The sequence below is a fragment of the Ochotona princeps genome, chromosome 17 (genome assembly GCF_030435755.1).
Source record: "Ochotona princeps isolate mOchPri1 chromosome 17, mOchPri1.hap1, whole genome shotgun sequence".
Classification (NCBI taxonomy): domain Eukaryota; kingdom Metazoa; phylum Chordata; class Mammalia; order Lagomorpha; family Ochotonidae; genus Ochotona; species Ochotona princeps.
In genome coordinates this window covers 10,070,412-10,086,996 of record NC_080848.1, presented here as the reverse complement: position 1 = coordinate 10,086,996, position 16,585 = coordinate 10,070,412, and the positions used below count along the sequence as shown (strand labels likewise).

At 57.8% G+C, this 16,585-nt stretch overlaps 1 protein-coding gene across 1 annotated transcript in view; it reads right to left on the bottom strand.

Moving 5' to 3' along the window:
* The window catches only part of CACNG4 (calcium voltage-gated channel auxiliary subunit gamma 4), a 39,138-nt gene extending 29,141 nt beyond the window's left edge, over positions 1-9,997 (bottom strand). The window contains exon 1 of the mRNA XM_004592968.2: positions 9,496-9,997. Within this exon, the coding sequence (XP_004593025.1) occupies positions 9,496-9,715 (220 nt within the window). The 5' untranslated portion in view covers positions 9,716-9,997. The remainder of the gene's footprint in view (positions 1-9,495) is intronic.
* Between the last annotated feature and the right edge of the window lie 6,588 nt (positions 9,998-16,585).

Genomic DNA, 16,585 nt, shown 5'->3' with positions numbered 1-16,585 from the left:
GCAAAGCTGTCCCCAGTGTGTGTGTGGGGGGGCAGCGGAGAGGCGGGACTCGAAGTATCAGAGGCCACGTCCATGGCCTGGCATCTGTTCACCGGGCAGGGGTGTCTCCAGTTCTCAGCGGCATCCACCCGAGGCCCCCACTGCCAGGGCACCACTCCTTGGTTCTGTGTCTTGGGAAATGGGTGTACGACCCAGTGTTTCCCAGGCTGAGCTCTGGGCGCCCTCCTGGCCCCCACGTGTCCCACCCCGGCCCCCCGCATCCAGCTGATCTGCTGGGCCTTCTTCTGCTACTCCTGGATACAACAGCTCCAGGCTCCCCGCCTCAGCTCAGCCTCTTGTGTCCAACCCCTTGGGGATGACCGCCTCCAGAGCATGTCCACCTCCTGGCCCTGGCCCTGAGGGAGGACTCTCAGCGGAGGAGGCCCCGGCGGCTGCCTGCCACAGTTAGGATCAAGCTATCACTCCAGCTTGGCGGCACAGGTCCTCTGGGACTGGCTCGGCTCCCACTGGGCACCCTGGCCTTGCCTGCCCCTTCAGCATGGTGGGCTGTCCCCATCACAGTGAAAACTCATGCCAGGCACTGTCCTCCAGGCTTTGTGGGTACAGTTGGACATAGGCTTCATGGCAGACAAATGCACGAGGTATGCATGTGCAGGGTGGTGGGTGTTATGTTCCCATTTTACAGTTGGGAAAATGGAGGCTTACAGAAGCTATGGGATGTGCCCAATGTCCCAGACGAGCACAGAGAGGAGCAGCACTCAAATGCAGTCTATGATTTCCCCTAACCTAGCAGCCACCACACACAGTTGACTCAGATGTCACCACTGGCTGGGAGGTGTCTCTGAGCTTGATCAGGGACCCCGTCTGAGATGTGGTCTCCTTAATGAGCCTTGAGCTAGAGGAATGATGGGGGTCTGACGGATATGTATTTTAAAAGTTTTATATATTTATTCGAAAGGTAGACAGAGCTCTTCCACCTGCTGTAATTCTTCAAATGCTCACGATGGCCAGGACTGGGCTAGGCTGAAACCAGGATTCCAGAACCTCATCTGGGTCTCCTGCATGAGCGGCAGGAACCCAAGTTCTGAGCTATCACCCGTTGCCTTGCAGGCTGTGCATTCTTGGGCAGTTAGAAGAATGGCAAGCAGAGACAGGACCTGAACCCGGGCACTCCAAGGTGGAATGTGGGTTTGTGCATCACAGCGCCGATGCCTGACCCCAGTGTAGCCTACAGTCTCTCTGGCTGTGTGCGGAGAGAGCACAGGTAGACCTGGCCGGAAGTGAGCTTGGGGTGGCAGAGATGAGAGAGGCCCTGGGAAGGCTAGGCTGGACTGGGCTAGGCTGCGCAGGTGCAGCCAACTGGACTGGGGAGAGTGCAAGGGAGCCCCCCGTGCTGTCACAGAGAAGAGCTTTGGTCTTGCGGTGGAGTGTTGGCCTTTGCTGCCTGGCTGAATGGACGCTGAGAGGGTGGGAGATGAAATCACACACAGCTACACCCCGCATCCCACCTGCCAGGTTCCTACCCACCAGCCACCCTCTGCGGAGGGGTTAGAAAGAGGCCACAGTCAACCACGCTTGTAGGGTTATGAGTCTGAAGTCCCTGCCCCTCAGTGGGGAGGCCCCAGTGCTTCTCCCAGGCCTTTGTCTAAGCACCCTGGCATTCTATACCCTCAGCATCCAAGAAGAGTCAGAGGAGGGGAGCATGCAGGCAAACAGGGAGGAAGCAGCCAGGGCTGGAGGGCAGTCTGATAGACAGCCATGAGCCGACTAAGGCTTTAGGAGTGGGAGGGACAAAGTGGATTGTTCAGGTGAGTGGCAGAACCAGGGTCGGCCACAGACTCCGCCCCCTCTAGCCTCAACTCCCTGCCCCACTCTCCCCCTCATTCCAGATCTTGGCCCAGGGAGCTCGCAGTCCTGCCCTGCAGCAGGCCCTGTGTGGGCAGATGCTCGGATGGGCAGATGCTCTGATGAGTTGCCACACGGAGGGTGCTTCCAGTTACCGGGGACCACTTGGGTTACTGTGAGGGTTTCAGCTCCCCTTGGCCTCCCAGGGGCCAGGCACGGAACAAAATCACAGTGTCAGGGAATGTGCAAATGTCACTCCCATGGGCACTGCTTGGCACCAGAACCTCTTTCAAGCCCTAATTGGTGTGTGTTGGTGATGGTGTTGGCAGGGGGCACCTAGGCTGCGAGTGCAAGGTGAACATACTGCAGAGTGTACTGCCTCTTGCCTGGTGAGGCAGCAGCACTGTGGGCTCCATGGGGAGGGGTGCAAAGCCTGGGGCCAGGAAGACCCCTGGGGACCTGGCTCAGCTTGCCTGCCTACTCTTGAGAATTTCTTCCAGGAAGACTGCCAAGGTTCAGACAACTTGGGCACTGGCAAAAGCAGTGCTAGCTTTGGCACGTGTAGAGGGGCCAGGCACAAAGAGAAGGGTCCATTCTGCAAATGCTTCTTTTACAACCCCCACCCAGGGATTGGTTATTGGGAGACCCTGATTTCACAGAAGAGGAACCCGAGTAGAGAGAGGTTAGGTCATTTGTCAGGGGACACACAGCCGACCAGTCTGCACACAAACCCAAGTCCCAGTGACGTGGTGGATGGTTGGCTGATGCCGCGGCTTCCGCAGGGGCTAGTGGAGGGGAGAGCCCTTTGCCTGTGTCCCTGGGGGCTGAGGGTCAGGGTAGGTGAGCCAGAGAGATGGGCAGTTGTAGTCCTTGGGTTTTCTGCAAGAGTCTGGAGCTGTGCTCAAGTCGAGAAACTCTCCCGGGCCTGTCCACATTCTTGGAGTGGAGCAAACAGCATTGTGGGCAGGAAGGGCTGCATGTGGGGCCAGCAGAGAGCTTGCTTTAGGTCTGCAAGCCTGGGAGGGGTGTGTGTGTGTGTGTGTGTGTGTGTGTGTGTGTGTGTGTGTGAGGAGGAGGGGGAAGAGAGAGAGAGGGGAGAGAGAGAGATGGGTGGGACCAGGGCAGCAGCTCCTGTCAAGAACCCCAAAATCCCTATAGAGGATATTATCATGCTGTGGGTATAAATGTTTGGAAAGCCCACAGGAGGATCTGGGCTGGCTCAAAGGACAGAAACTTGGGCAGGAGTTGGAGACGGGACCTGGGTAGTCCTGCCCATTCAGGGCAGCAAAAACCATCAGACAACCCTTCTGATGCAAGCACATCCAGCTTTGTCTCCTGGCAGCTCTCCTGCCCTCAGCTGCAAGTCGAGGAGGTGGGCAGAGCAGGAGACCTAGGGGCCACAGCAGACAGGGCGACACAGAGGGTACAAGCAGAGGCCAGGGATGGTGAGGGGCAGGCGGGGCTGTGAGCTTTGCAAGGCCTGTGAGCTGCACCAGGAGGGACTCTGCACCTCGTGTGTGTCATGGGATGGTACCCAAGTCCCCCATCCAGCCCACCTCACTGCACACCTGTGGTGGCATCCAGAGCCAGCCTGGCCCCATGCTGACAAGCTCTTTGCTTGGGGAGCACCTGCCTGCAGATTTGTGCTGAGTCCTGGCCCATTCGCTGCCTCGTGGTCCCATTTTCCAGATGTGGAGGCCTGTCCGTAGAGGGGTTAACTCACTGTCCAGAGCTGCACAGCTGCCTGGCAAGACTGGGATTTGAATCTGAGATCAGTGTGGCCCCTTTCCTCTACCCCAGCCCCCTCCTGCATCTTTTCAGCAGAGGCTGCTCTGGAACTCTCTGTCGGCGGGAGCTGGGCTTCCTCCTGTGACACTGCTCTCAGTCAAGTTCAGAGCTCTGTCTGTCCCAGCCCCCAGGGAGCTCAGGGACAAGCCTGTGGCCCTGTCTCCAGCAGCCAGCCAGGCACCCAGCAGCATCATATGCCAAAACCGGACTCGGCCACCGGAGTCCTGCTTCCTTCCCAATCTCACACTTCTTTCCCAGCTCCTCCTCTCCCTCCCTTCCTTTCTGTCTTGATTGGAAAAGAAAGACCAAAACAGAGTAATAGCATGTGATATGATGATTTTTTTTCTCCCCAGCTTTGAAAAGATTTTCCTGGGAAGAAATGAACACACGAGGAAATAGTGAGTCAGTGCCGTGGTCCCACCGAAACTCCAGCAGGTTCCTGACTCGGAGGTGTGTGTCCTGTGTGTCGCCCTGTCTGCAATCTCGAAGGTCGGGCTGAGCCAGTGGCACCCCTGACCACCTCCACCCTCACCGAGGGTCGCTGTGCCTTCTGTCCCTCCTGGAAGGCCTCTTTTCCCCCAGGGTCCTTTTGTGGGTCAGCTTTCTTCCATGTGAGCTCCCCTGATGGCAGCCCTCTGTTCTTCTGGGTTCCAAAGCCTTTATGGACCCCACCCCGGGACTGCAGCACCCCCGCTTGCCTCCAGCCTCCATCTGTCCTGTCCACAGCTGAGCCTGTAGCTTTGCGAGTCTGACACTGACAGGTGCACAGGCAACTGAAGTGAATGCACAGGCAACTGAAGTGAATGCAGGCAACTGACTCGCATTCTGTGTTCATGTGTGTCAGGGGAAGGGCAGAGAAATGCCCCACTCAGCAATCCCAAGGCTCTTGCAGTCTCTGGAAAACCCTTCCTCTGGGGCCACAGCAGTTCACCCAGGGAAGCTTAGGGCCAGGCCTCTCTAGAGGCACTTCTGGTTGGAAATCACAGGTGCAGGAAAGCTGCAGACTGGGTGAGTGGTCAGAGGCCCCCTGGGTCCTCGTCTCAGCACACTGCTGTGCCTTTATTGTCCCTGAGGCCCTGGAGCCAATGGCCCGAGACCACAGTTTGCTCTGTGCACCCTTACTCTGGGCTGTCCAAGGAGCCTGGCACTGTGGGTTTACCTAAAGCCCTGCTGATTTCCTTCCATTCCCACACCCTGCCCCCAGGTTCATACATGGAGCCCTCCATGTCAACTGTGGTATTTGGAGACCCTGGCAGAGATGAAGCTGGGTGGGGAGCAGGACCCTGAAGATGGAGGCGACATTCTTCTAAGAGGCGGCTATGCAGCTATTTCTCTCTCTCTCTCTGTATGTTGTAAATGCATAGCAAGAAGGGGGGCGTTCACAGGCCACGGGGAAGGCCTCACCAAGACCTAAGTGGGCTGGCACCTTGGTCTTGAACTTCCTTCCCCAGAACTGTGGAAAGGCAATGTGTGTTGTTTAAGTCATCGCTTTGTCCTGCTTGTTGTGTCACACAACCCTAGAACCCATCTGCCCCTTCCAAATCTGCATGAAAAACCAAGTCAATTCTCCATCACAGCTGGGCGGCGGGCACTGCCACCCCCCACACCCCCCCATCACTTAGGAGCTGAGCTCCATTCACTGTACAGATGACTAACTCCCATGCCCTCTCGGGAGTCCTACAGGAAGGCCTTGCCCAGGTGATGGCTGTGGGACATCAGAGGGGCTGTGTGGTGGTGGGAGGGGGGAGTTGCTGGTGGCATTTGGCACAGTAGGAGGGAGTGTGCTCCTGTGTCTGCTGTCACCCACCTGTGCCCCAGCCGGAAGGCTGCATGTCCTTATTGTAAGAGGAAAGCCAGACACACCTAGGAAAAGTCCCCAGCCTTGAGCCTGGTCCAGGGTGGTGCATGAAGGCTGCGATTTGCAAAAAGCCTCTTATAACAATGCTGTGTCTGGAGCATGGTTGAAGGGCCAGCTCCTCAGAGTGCCATCAGGGCTGGCCCAAGCCCTCCTTGGTGCCACCGTGTGAGTAAAGGTTGGGTACACTCATAGGAAGGTGAACATTCACTGAACTAAGGTTCTAGAAGCTTCTGTGTACCTTCCCCCATTAGTGCCCAGCACAGAGCCAACATCAAGCAGGCAGACAGCACTGTGGGTGTGCAGGGGACAAGGCAGCAGAGGCCTGTGACCAGAAACTTGCTGGACTTCACTGAGACCATGCGTTCTGGGCCCAGGGCTGCCTTGATGGGCAGTGCAGGGAGAGCCTGTGCGTGTGGCCGCTAGCCGTGGCCCCTGCATACACAGTCTCTTCTCCCCTCCATGTGGCCACAGGCTCTTCTGTCCTGGCCAAGAGCACAAGCTCTGAGATGTATAGGTCCTCCATGGGCCTGATTTCCAAATGCATTGGAAAGGGATAGACGTTGATGTTACAAAAGATCTCTGTCCCTAGCACCTGACAGCAGTGGGGACAAGCTAGCCCAGAACCTACAAGAAGATGGAGATGGGGCAGAGACACAAGGCTGAGAGATAGCAACGGAGAGAGACTCAAGACAGAATCAGAGAAGGTGGACGTCTGGCACTGCAGTGAAGAGACCATGTGGTACTCCTGCGTCCCACGCCAGAGTGGCTCCTGTCTCCACTTCTGATCCTGGCTTCCCACTACTGTGCCTCCTGGAAGGTGGCAGTGAAGACAAACCCCTGGTTCCTGCCAGCCACATGGGAGTCCCGGATGGAGCTCCTGGTTCCCAGCTGTTGCGAGGGTTAGATGAATGAGTCAGCGCATAGAGGAATTCTCTTGACCCTTCTAACTCTTTGCCTTTCAAACACACACACACACACACACACACACACACACACACACACACAGAGAACAGAAGCAAGAAGAGTGTGGTGTGCAGCTCAAGTGTCAGTTGTATATGCTCACACTAAACGCCTTCAGGTTGCTGCCAGTCCAACTTGCAGGCCGGGCTCCACTGGGATAGCCAAGGACCAGCTTCTATTTTTAATGGCAACCCAGGAGCCATTTCTACAAGGAAAGGATGACAGAGTGGGACGAGTTGTGTGATGAAACAAAGTCTCAAATCGGGTTGGGCTGCTCCCTACCTTGTATGCTTCTGGGCAAGCCTCAAATCTCTGAGCTTTGTTCTCTCAAGTGCAGATCAGGGTGAAGACAGCACCCTCGCGTGGTGGTCGTGAGCCTGCCACGGGGCCGTGTGCACAAAGTGCAAAGCTTACAGCCTGTGGAGATTCTGCTTTGGGACATGGGGGTGGACCAGGCGGGTGTGAGGTTGTTCCTGGTGAATCGGGGAGCAGCCACCTTCTGCATGAAGCCTGCTATACTGCTCAGACACCTTAAGTACACACAGCAGGCTGTGCTCTGGCAGCCCAGCCATGTCATTGACGGGAAATAACCAGGAGAGAGATTCAGCTGGTTGCCAGTTGCCAGTAAGTCCTCACACCTCCACCCAGAACTCTTTCAGCTGCCTGCTGCACTGATTCTGTTAGTCTTCCCTCTGAGATCTGAGCTTGCCCTTCCTACTTTTTTGGCATTTCAGTTTAGATACAATACTATAGAACAGGTATAAATAACGTGCTTTACACCCAAAAGCCAACACGCAGGTAATCCCATTCCTCAGGGCTCCCAGGGAGCAGCCTGGGGTTCCTGTGCTATCTGGGTTTCAGGCCTGCCCACTAGCCGGTAGGTACAAGCATCATCCAGCCATGGGCTGTCAGCCTCACAATGCTGCCTCTTCCCTGAGATGGACTGGCACTTCCCGGAGCTCCTGTCTAGCGTGAGGGACTGTGTTTTAGCCACAGCGGGTCGTCCAACCCTGGGAGCCAGCAGAAGTCCTCGCCCTTGGCTGGGGTCTGGCTGGCTCTGAGAACCTCTCCGTTTTGGGACAGAGGCATGCTCTCATTCTTTCAGTGAGGTCCTCTAGCTAGCTCCGTGAGCCAGCTGCCCACATCGGCTTAGGGCTCACTTGATGAACGGCAAGTGCAAATGGCTCGAGGCAGCTGGCAAGATGCTAAGTGCAGCATCAATCCTAATTAGGATGAGGAATTAATACAGGAGGCATTCGAGTCACTCCATGAAAGCCAGCCTTGCCAGCGTGAAAGAGTTCATTCCAATTTCCGCTGGGAAACTAGAAGGGGATGGGGAAGCCTCACGTGAGCCTTGGGGGTGAGGTGGGGGGCACCCATGGCATGTCTCACTGTGCCACGCACACAGGACCTAGAGGAGCCTGTGACACATGACAAGGCATGGCAGCCCTTGCTGGCACCTAGCTCAGGTGCTCTGGCAGGTGGCACCGTGGGTGCATTCTCCAGGGGAGAGGAGTGGGTGTTTGTGATCTGAGCAAGCGCATGCCCCAAATGATGTTTCTTAAAAGCCAAGAGGAGGGGGTGACGTGGGCCCACCAGCTCCCTTTGTGTGGCTGTCTTCCCGAAGTACTGATTGCATGATTTTGTTACCTGAGGCCTGTTTGGCCCTCGCATTAAGCTCCATGCCCACAAAGGGCATGATAGCATGCGTTGGGTTGGGGGCACAGGGTTTGAGGTGGGAAGAATTGCCCGGGAGAGTAGCCATGGTCTGGAGCAGGGAGGCGGGGGGGGGGGGGGGGTAAGGGACAAGTCCCCCATCACTCTGCAGCCCCAGACTCACAAAGTGTCCCTTCAGAGGCCTCCAAAGGCACTGGCTCAGAAGCAATCACAGGGCTTGGAGCTGCAGCGAGGACAGAGTGGACTGGGGACCTGGCCCAGCCCAGAGCTGAGTTCACACCCAGGACAGGACACAGCAAAGCATGGGCAAGTCCAGCTGGGACAAGCGAGGACCGCTCCCTTAGCTCCCCACGCTGCGCCCAAGGCTAGCAGGCCCTATCTGACCCGAACTACACGGCCACTCCACAACCACCTGTTAGCGCAACTTCTGCAGCTGGGCATGGGGGCCCCTCATGCCCAGGGAGAGAGGTTTGCAGCATCAGGGGGGAGACCTTGGACGGCCCCCACCGCGATACCTTCCAATCTTAGCACACCCGCTGGGAGACTTCCTCTGGAGGTCGCCACTCAAGGTCCGGGCGACCACGCCCCTCCCAAAGTGCCGAGTGCCGCCGCGCACCCCAGGCACCCTGACCCCAAGCCACCACTGACAGCTCGCTGCCTCCACCTAGGGCAAGACTCGGTGTGGCTCCCCTCACCTTCCCACCGCGCGGGGAGTGGGGGAGGAAGAGGCAGGCGTCGGACTGGGGAGAGAGCACCCAGCTCCCCCAGACCAGCTCCTCGCCCCCGCCCTCGCCCCCACCCTCGGTCCGGGCCTGCAGCGCGCGCTTTGCGGCCCCGGCGCTCCCCGCCCCCGACCGGCCCCGCCCCAGGATAGCCAGTTCCCATAGCAATCGCACAGACACCGGTTGCCAAGCAACCCCTCCCCCTCCTCCTTCCCCTCCTCGCGCGTCCGCTCCCCAACCCCCCCACCCCCAGGCCTCCTCCCGCCTCCATGCCATCCTCCACCTCCCCTGGGGCCTCTGGCGCGGCCCCCGGGGACCACTTGGATCCCGGGATGCGGGCGCACGCGAGTTTTCCGTGTGTTTCATTGTGGCAGTGCGCGAGGGGGGTGTGCGCGTGCGAGCCGAGAGTTTGCGGGATCGGTGTGTCGGGCAGGTCCCCATCAGGATGGGACCCAGGCTGGTACACTGCTTGGCCGCGAGGGTCCCCGCCCGTCCGCTCCGATTCCTTTGTGTCTCGTGCGGAACCGGCGCCGCGCCCACCCCTCCCCCGGCCCGCGCCCAGGCAGTGCACGCGCGCGTGTGTGCTCGTGTGTGTGCGGGGCGAGGGGTAGGGGGGAGGTGCGCGCTGGGGGAAGGGGCCGGTACCTTCGATACAGCACACCCGCCACAGCCCCGAGTGGGTGAGGTCGCCGCGCGCGCGGCGGGGCGGGGGCCCGTCGTCCATGGTCAGGTTGGTGCCGTTGCAGATGTGCGCGCTGGAGTAGAGCCAGTAGTCGGTCCCGATGGCGATGGCCATGAGCGAGAAGGCGGCGAAGGCTCCGGCCGTGGTCAGCAGCAGCTGCAGCCCGCGGTCGCATCGCACCATGGTGGGCGCCTCATAGTCCGCCGCCCGCCGGCCCGGCCCGCCGCGCCCGCCCGCCCTCCTTCTCCTCCTCCTTTTCCTCCTCCTCCTCGGTCCGCGCGCCGCTCCGGGGGCGCCCGGGCTGGGGGTGGCGCGGCGCCGCGCTGCGAGCTTCGACCCGGTGCCCCGGGCGTGTGCTTGCGCTCCGGGGCTCAAACTCCGAGGCGCCGCGGCAAGTGCGGGCCGCCGGGCGGGCTGGCGGCGGCGGCGGCCGGGGGCTCCTCCCTCTCGGTCCGCGCCTCCTCCCGCGCCCTCCGCGCCGCCGCCGCGCTCCGGGCCCGCGCCCCGTTCCTCTCGGCGCCGCCCCTCGCGCCTCGGCCCCCGCCCGGCTCGGCGCTCCCCTCCACTCCCCGCTCCCCGCAAGCCAGCCGGGCTGGACTCTCCCCTCCCCTGCCGTGGCCGCTCCCTCCCCGGGCTCGCGCGCGCTCTCTGCCTCTCCCGGGGTTCATTCACATTATTAGAGCGAAGGAGGCCTGGGGAAACGGCTTTGCCCCTGGAGGAACAGGGCGGAAGCGGCGTCCGCAGCCGCCTCCCACCCAACCTAGCAGACTCTGTAACTCCCGATTGCACGACCCGGGGCCCTTTCACAGGTGGAGTGGTGCGCGCGTGTGTGGATGTGCAGAACCTGTCCTTTGCCCTTGTTTCTACTCGTGCCTCTGCCTGGCCGTGAAGATACTGGCGCGGGGTGGGTGGGAGAAGGAAGAGTGTTGAGGTGTGTGTGTGTGGGGGGGGCGGCAGGGGCCAGATGTGGGAGACGAAGCAGGCCAACCGCTCCCCATCCAGGTAGCACCAGACGCCCCAGTCGCCATGGCAGAAGCTGGGGGGACTTTGGGATTGAGCGGGAGGGCAGGAGTGGGCTAGACGACCCTGGGGAGAGCTTCCTGGATGGATGTAGGTGCTGGTTGAATGTGAAGCGTCCTGCACTGTCACATTTCTGGTGGTGACACTGGGTTAATTCTGCAGGCAGTCCTGCCAAGTGATTTTTCAAACATTCCAAGCCTCAGATGTTTCCCCTTCTCTCCCAGTTCCTCTGCACCTTTCATGCCCTGCCTCCTGCCCCTATCAGTGCCAGTCCCTGTCCCAAGCTCTGCTGGCTTCAGTGAAGTGCGTGGGCTGCTGTAAGGATTCCAATCCAGACCTCTTCTCTTTCTGGGAGTCGGTTTGGGCTGCGCCTCCCATTGGCACCTGCCTGTGTTTCTCACACCCCTGCCCCGGGTCCGATGGGGCTGCACCTTAGGAAGTTGGCAGAGGGGTGCTGAGAGCTCCTCTGCTTCTGGCAAGAGGAGAAGTCAGGGTCGCTTTGCTCGTGGCACTTAGTTTTGCTGGCCCTGCTGCCCAAAGAAGGTGGGCATCCCGGACAGGAAGCAGGAACCACTACTGTCTCACCCATGAGACTGGGCGGTTTTGCCAAGCCTGGCATCCGTGGCAAGTGCTTCTGGCCGGTCAACGGTGGAAAAATGGATTGGGGCTGGAGCGTAATCTATAAATCAAAGGGCACAGACACCACAAGGCCAGAGAGCCTGAGGACCAGCTGGGTGTGAGAAATGACATTAACATTTGTTGGCCCCTTTTCCCACCATTGCTCTGCCTGCCCTGCCTTGCAAAATCTTAGCAGACCAAGGTTGTCATCCTGCTGGTTTGTATCCCCCCCCACCGCCCACTCCGGTGTCCTGTCTTGGGGTTGGTCACCTAGCACGTGCCCAGTGTGTGTCTGAGTGGAATAGGAGATATGCCTTGGCTTCTTCTGCCTAGCTCTGGGCCTTCTGTGGTCAGGAGCTAGGAAAAGATGAATCGCAAGCCTTGCTTGTCTTTCAGGAATAAATCCTCCTTTTAAATGAAATCTTGCATGGACGCCCCCCCCCCCCCCCGCCCCAGTATACCAGATCTCAGAAGAGCTGGCTGTGGCTGAATGGGAGACTTGGAGTACCGAGACCAGTACACAGCGTGCCTCATAGCCCCGCAAAATGTCCCTGTGGAACGTACCGTGAAAACCACAGTCTTGGGGCAGCTCCTAGGCTGTCAGGAACATCCCCTTTGCCCCATAGTGCTGGCAGTGGGAGAAGCCAATGAGTGTGAGAAGTCGATTGGGCTGCACATGGGGAGTGGGGAGGGATAGTGGCTTCTACTGATCTTGTTTAGGTCAGGGTGAGAGGACTCATGGGTGAGGGGGCAATCCGCCAAGCAAGTGATCCTCACCTATGTCCACGCAATTTGGAATAGAAGTGGCCATCCGCAGAACCGACAGCACCGGCTCTCACCCCTCCACTTAGCGGACCATTTGGAGTCACTGAAAGGACCCTCCTTGTCTAGGAGCCAAGACAATCACCATCCGTGACGTGACTCTAACCAATACAGTGAGCTCGGTAGCCAACACCACCTGTGAGAAAGATACCTCCCTCTTCTGCTTTTCAAAGTCGTTTTCAGAGTCAAAAACGCAGCTTCACTCATTGCGCACACTCAGTGCCCACTCGAGGGAGCAGAAAATTTCTGCTTTTGATGGAAGCCATGTGTGTGTGTGTGTGTGTGCTTATTCCATTCTCTGCTACCCTCACTATCAGCCCCTTTGCAGTATCCGGAGAATGCGAGAAAGTGCCAAGAGAAATGGGGTGAACTGCTTAGGTCCCTTCCTTGCAAGGTGGAAGAGTCAGGCCCTCACTCAGGTCCACGTGACTTTGAGGCCAGAGTTTTTGCAGTGAAGTGCTGCCCCACTGTGCTCTTTATTCTTACCGGTTCTTGGGAAGGGAGTGGGACCCCCAAAAGAGCTTGGAGGCCTATTTGTCTGTGGACACTCTGCAGGCATCCAGGTTTGGTCTGGGGGTGCTGAGGGGTGTGGGCTGTGGAGTCAAATAAGGACTTGACCGCCAGCAACAGGATCTGGGGCAAACTCAAGACTGTCTGAGCCCATTCATCACGCCTGGACGAGCACAATTTAAGCCTGGAAATTTCTGCTCAGCAGACTACAGAACTCTAAATGGCAGGATTTCGCTGCTGCCTAAGGATCCTGGAGCCATTCTTCAGCAGCAATGCCAAATCTGATGGTGGCTCTGGCCTCTCCGGGGCAGTTGGACACCTGGACTCCTCCCCCAGAAGCCCTCCCCAACCGCAGGTATAAATTCTATGGGAGGGAGAGAGTCAGGCTTCTGTCTGTGTGCACAGCTAGGAAGGTGGGGTGTGGGACCTGGCTTCCCAGATGACCTCTCAGTGATGGGGGATGGTTCCTGATAAGTACCATGATGCTTCACTTGGCTTTGACTATGAAGATGGAGCCTTAATGAGCTCTGAATCCTGGATAATCCCAAATCCAGGGTGAATCCTCCCACCACCCATGGCTGCTGGAGAGGACTATAGCTCTAGGCTACACCTGCTTTGGGTTGGGGATGTGGGGGTTTGGGGAGAGGTATCTCCCTCCAGGGCTCCCAATGCTGCTGTGATTAAAAGCTTTCTCTCTTAGGTCCCCTGTGTGGCACATTTCTGGTGGGGCAGGGTGGCGATGGGGATAGCACTGGGGGAGCTGAAGTGACATCATCCTGAGTGGGTTGACTCCAAGGATGATTTTGAGGTTCTTAGGCAAGGCTGGGGTGTGTCTCAGAAGGTTCCCTGGCTTGGCTTAGAGGAGGGGAGGCTTAACAGCAAGTCCTCCAGGATGCTCAGGAGTCCACCTGTAAGTCTTGGGATGTGGGCACCCAGAGGCCATCCCGGTTAGCTACTGCGCAAGGCATGGATTTCTGTTCTCATCACTATTTCAGTCAATTCCATTGAGGGAGAACACAGATCAGAAAAATATCACTTGGCTTTTTGTGTTTCAAGTGTGTTCTTTTTTTTTTTTTTTTCGCTGAGAGCCCATTGCTGTGAGCTGGAGACACAGCCTTTCTTTGTCAGCTCTGCCATGGTAAATGGTGGCGCACCCACAAGAAACCCCAGGCAGAAACCCCTGGAGGGTGCCAGGTGCTCGGTGGGCCTCGTTGCAATTCATTATGACCACAACCCTAGAGGGCTGCTGCTTTACATCCTATTCGCCAGATGATGAACTTGAACGTGCAGCTAGGCAGCCAGTGATGAATATGAACCCAGCTCTCTCTGGAGCACAGCTGGGCTCTGTCAGCTGCTCCGCTGACAGAAGGGGCAGAGGCCACTCCGCCTCCACTGCCTCCTCCCCCATTCCTCCTTTACATATCTTCCCAGACGCAAGCAAGTTCAAGTGACTGTCAGAGTCACTGGGGGTGGAGAGGTTACCAAATGGCTGCAAGCTAGCTGGGGCGGAGCAGGCTAGAGTGGATCTCTTGGGCAGGTGGGAGTGGAGACAATCCCGTGATGGCAGGTGATAGAAGCCACTGGCCTTGGAAGTTCCCACCCCCCAACCTTCTGCTCTCCTGGCTCCTGCCCTCAGAGAGCCCAGGTCACAGGAGCAGTCTGAGGTGTGCTGTGGGTCTTGCCAGGCAGCTTTGGGCACTTGGCAGTGGCTGTTGGTGAGAGGAGGGTCCAGCGCCCCTGCTGGCAGTGTTCAACACTGACCTGGGAATGAAGTCTGCGTGGGTTTGTTCAAGATCTGCCTGTTTGCAATCCGCCTGGCCTCAAGGATTGCACCGCCAGGCGGGTGGGAGCGAGGGCGGCCAGTCTTGCTGGGTAGGCTCCCGTGTTCGAATTTGTTCCCGAGTTGGCCCCGCTGATGGGCGTATTGATATTACCGGCATGGCTCAGCCCAAGCTTCCGGCCCAGCACGCTAGAGAGCCCGCCTGGTTATTCTGAGAACATTCTTTCAAAACACTCTCCAGGACAAACAGGCCGTAAGGTTCCTTTGTCCTCAGCCAGCCTCTGAAATGGAGCTGGCTCTCAAAGGTTGGAGCAGGACTCGGAGAAAGGACAAGGGCCCCTGCTCAGCTCAGCTCAGCTCAGCTCAGCTCAGCTCAGCTCAGCTCAGGGGCTGAGGCCTTTGAAAACCTGGAGGGGAAGGAAGGAGAGGGGGCAGAGGGAGGGGGAAGCTGGTCAGTGGCTCATTCTTCAACTCACGGGTGAGTTGGTGCTTCTAGCAAAACACAGCGTTCATTTCCTAAAATATCCCAGCCTTGGGCAAGAGCTGCGAGACAAGGCAGCGTGGCACGGGCAACTTGGCAACTGTGTGCCTGGCTGCCCAAGGAGAGCTTTGCTTCTGGGAAGGTCCCTCACCTTGGCCTTCGGAATCCCACCTCCCTTTTCATCTCGTGCCCGCCCACCTCTGTGACTCTCAGCTGCCTGCTCAGGCTTTGGGGAGTGATGACAGAGCAGGCGGGCCATTGTAGGTGTCTTCCTGGGTTGGGGAGAGCCATTCGTTTGTCTTCTGCCTCCTCCAGTGCCTGGTCCTGTCCCGGGGGCCACAGAGCAGCTCTGGGCTTGCTACCTTTTCCATCCAGTATCTGTGGAGAAGGTGGGAGGGGAGAGTCCTGTTTTGTTGTGTGCGGCTGTGTGGCTTTGCACAGTGGCTGTGGTTCTCTGAGCCCTGGTACAACGGAAACACAGGTATCTGCCTCCAGGGATTAGGGTGCCAAAGATGGAAGCCCCAGAAATGTGTTTGCTGAGGCTCCACTCCCAATGCCTTGACATGTATAACCCTCATGTGATTTTTTTTAAGATTTATTTATTTTATTACAGTCAGATATACAGAGAGGAGGAGAGACAGAGAGGAAGATCTTCCATCTGATGATTCACTCCCCAAGTGAGCCGCAACGGACCGGTGCTGCGCCAATCCGAAGCTGGGAACCTGGAACCTCTTCCGGGTCTCCCACGCGGGTGCAGTGTCCCAATGCATTGGGCCGTCCTCGACTGCTTTCCCAGGCCACAAGCAGGGAGCTGGATGGGAAGTGGAGCTGCTGGGATTAGAACCTGTGCCCATATGGGATCCCGGGGCATTCAAGGCGAGGACTTTAGCCGCTAGGCCACACCGCCGGGCCCCCTCATGTGATTTTGTCCAACAGTCTCTGAGCTAGAGTCAATGACTGGCGTCATTCCACCAAAGAGCTGCTGAAGGCCTGGGGAGAGCAGGTAGATGGCTTGCCAGGGCATGCCAGGTCTGGTGCTTCTGCAGCCTGACTCTAGAACCCATACTTGTCATTTTGAGTTGGAGATGCACTGAATACCTGGTCATTTTTACTAGCTTCCTTGCTAGTACTGCCAGAAAGTGACAAGTCTGTTGCTTGGTCCGCTCCCCCAGCCCCCAACAAGCTGCTGACTTCACCAAACTCAGCTGCTCATTTTTATATAAACCCACTTGTATATTCAACCCAGAAACTTCGGCTTATCCTCCAGGGTAGCCCCTGAATTGATTTTAACGAACTGATGAAGGTGGGTCTTCTGCATGAAAGACATTATGAAACTCCTTGAAAATCCTTTGCATTCTTCTCCCATCCAGAGAGCGGCAGCACTGCATGGCATACGAGGATGGAGGCTGATTACACAGCGCTGAAGCCACCACTTCCGCAGCTATCAGTGGTAGAGTGGTACCTGCTGAGGTGATTGTGTCCCTAGAAGGGACCAAGGGACCAAGAACCTGATATAGGATCTGTCATGCTGCTGCCAGGCTAATCAGGCAAGTGTGGCATCAGCAGGTGTCGTCAGCAGGTGCACATAGTAGGAACTGAGATAATTATTGTCTGCATCAATGGTGTACCCAAGACCCTGGGGTCCTGCTCAGGGGGGCTGCAGAGTCGTTGGGTCTTCTTTCACATCTGTCCTGAAGCTGCAGCCTCTTGGCATTGTCAGTGTGTGTGCTGGACTCTCCTTCATCCTGGCCTGGCCCAAGGCAGCCCCAGGCAATGCGAGTTCTCAGACACTGGCTGCTGACTCCACTGTAGGTTGGATCTG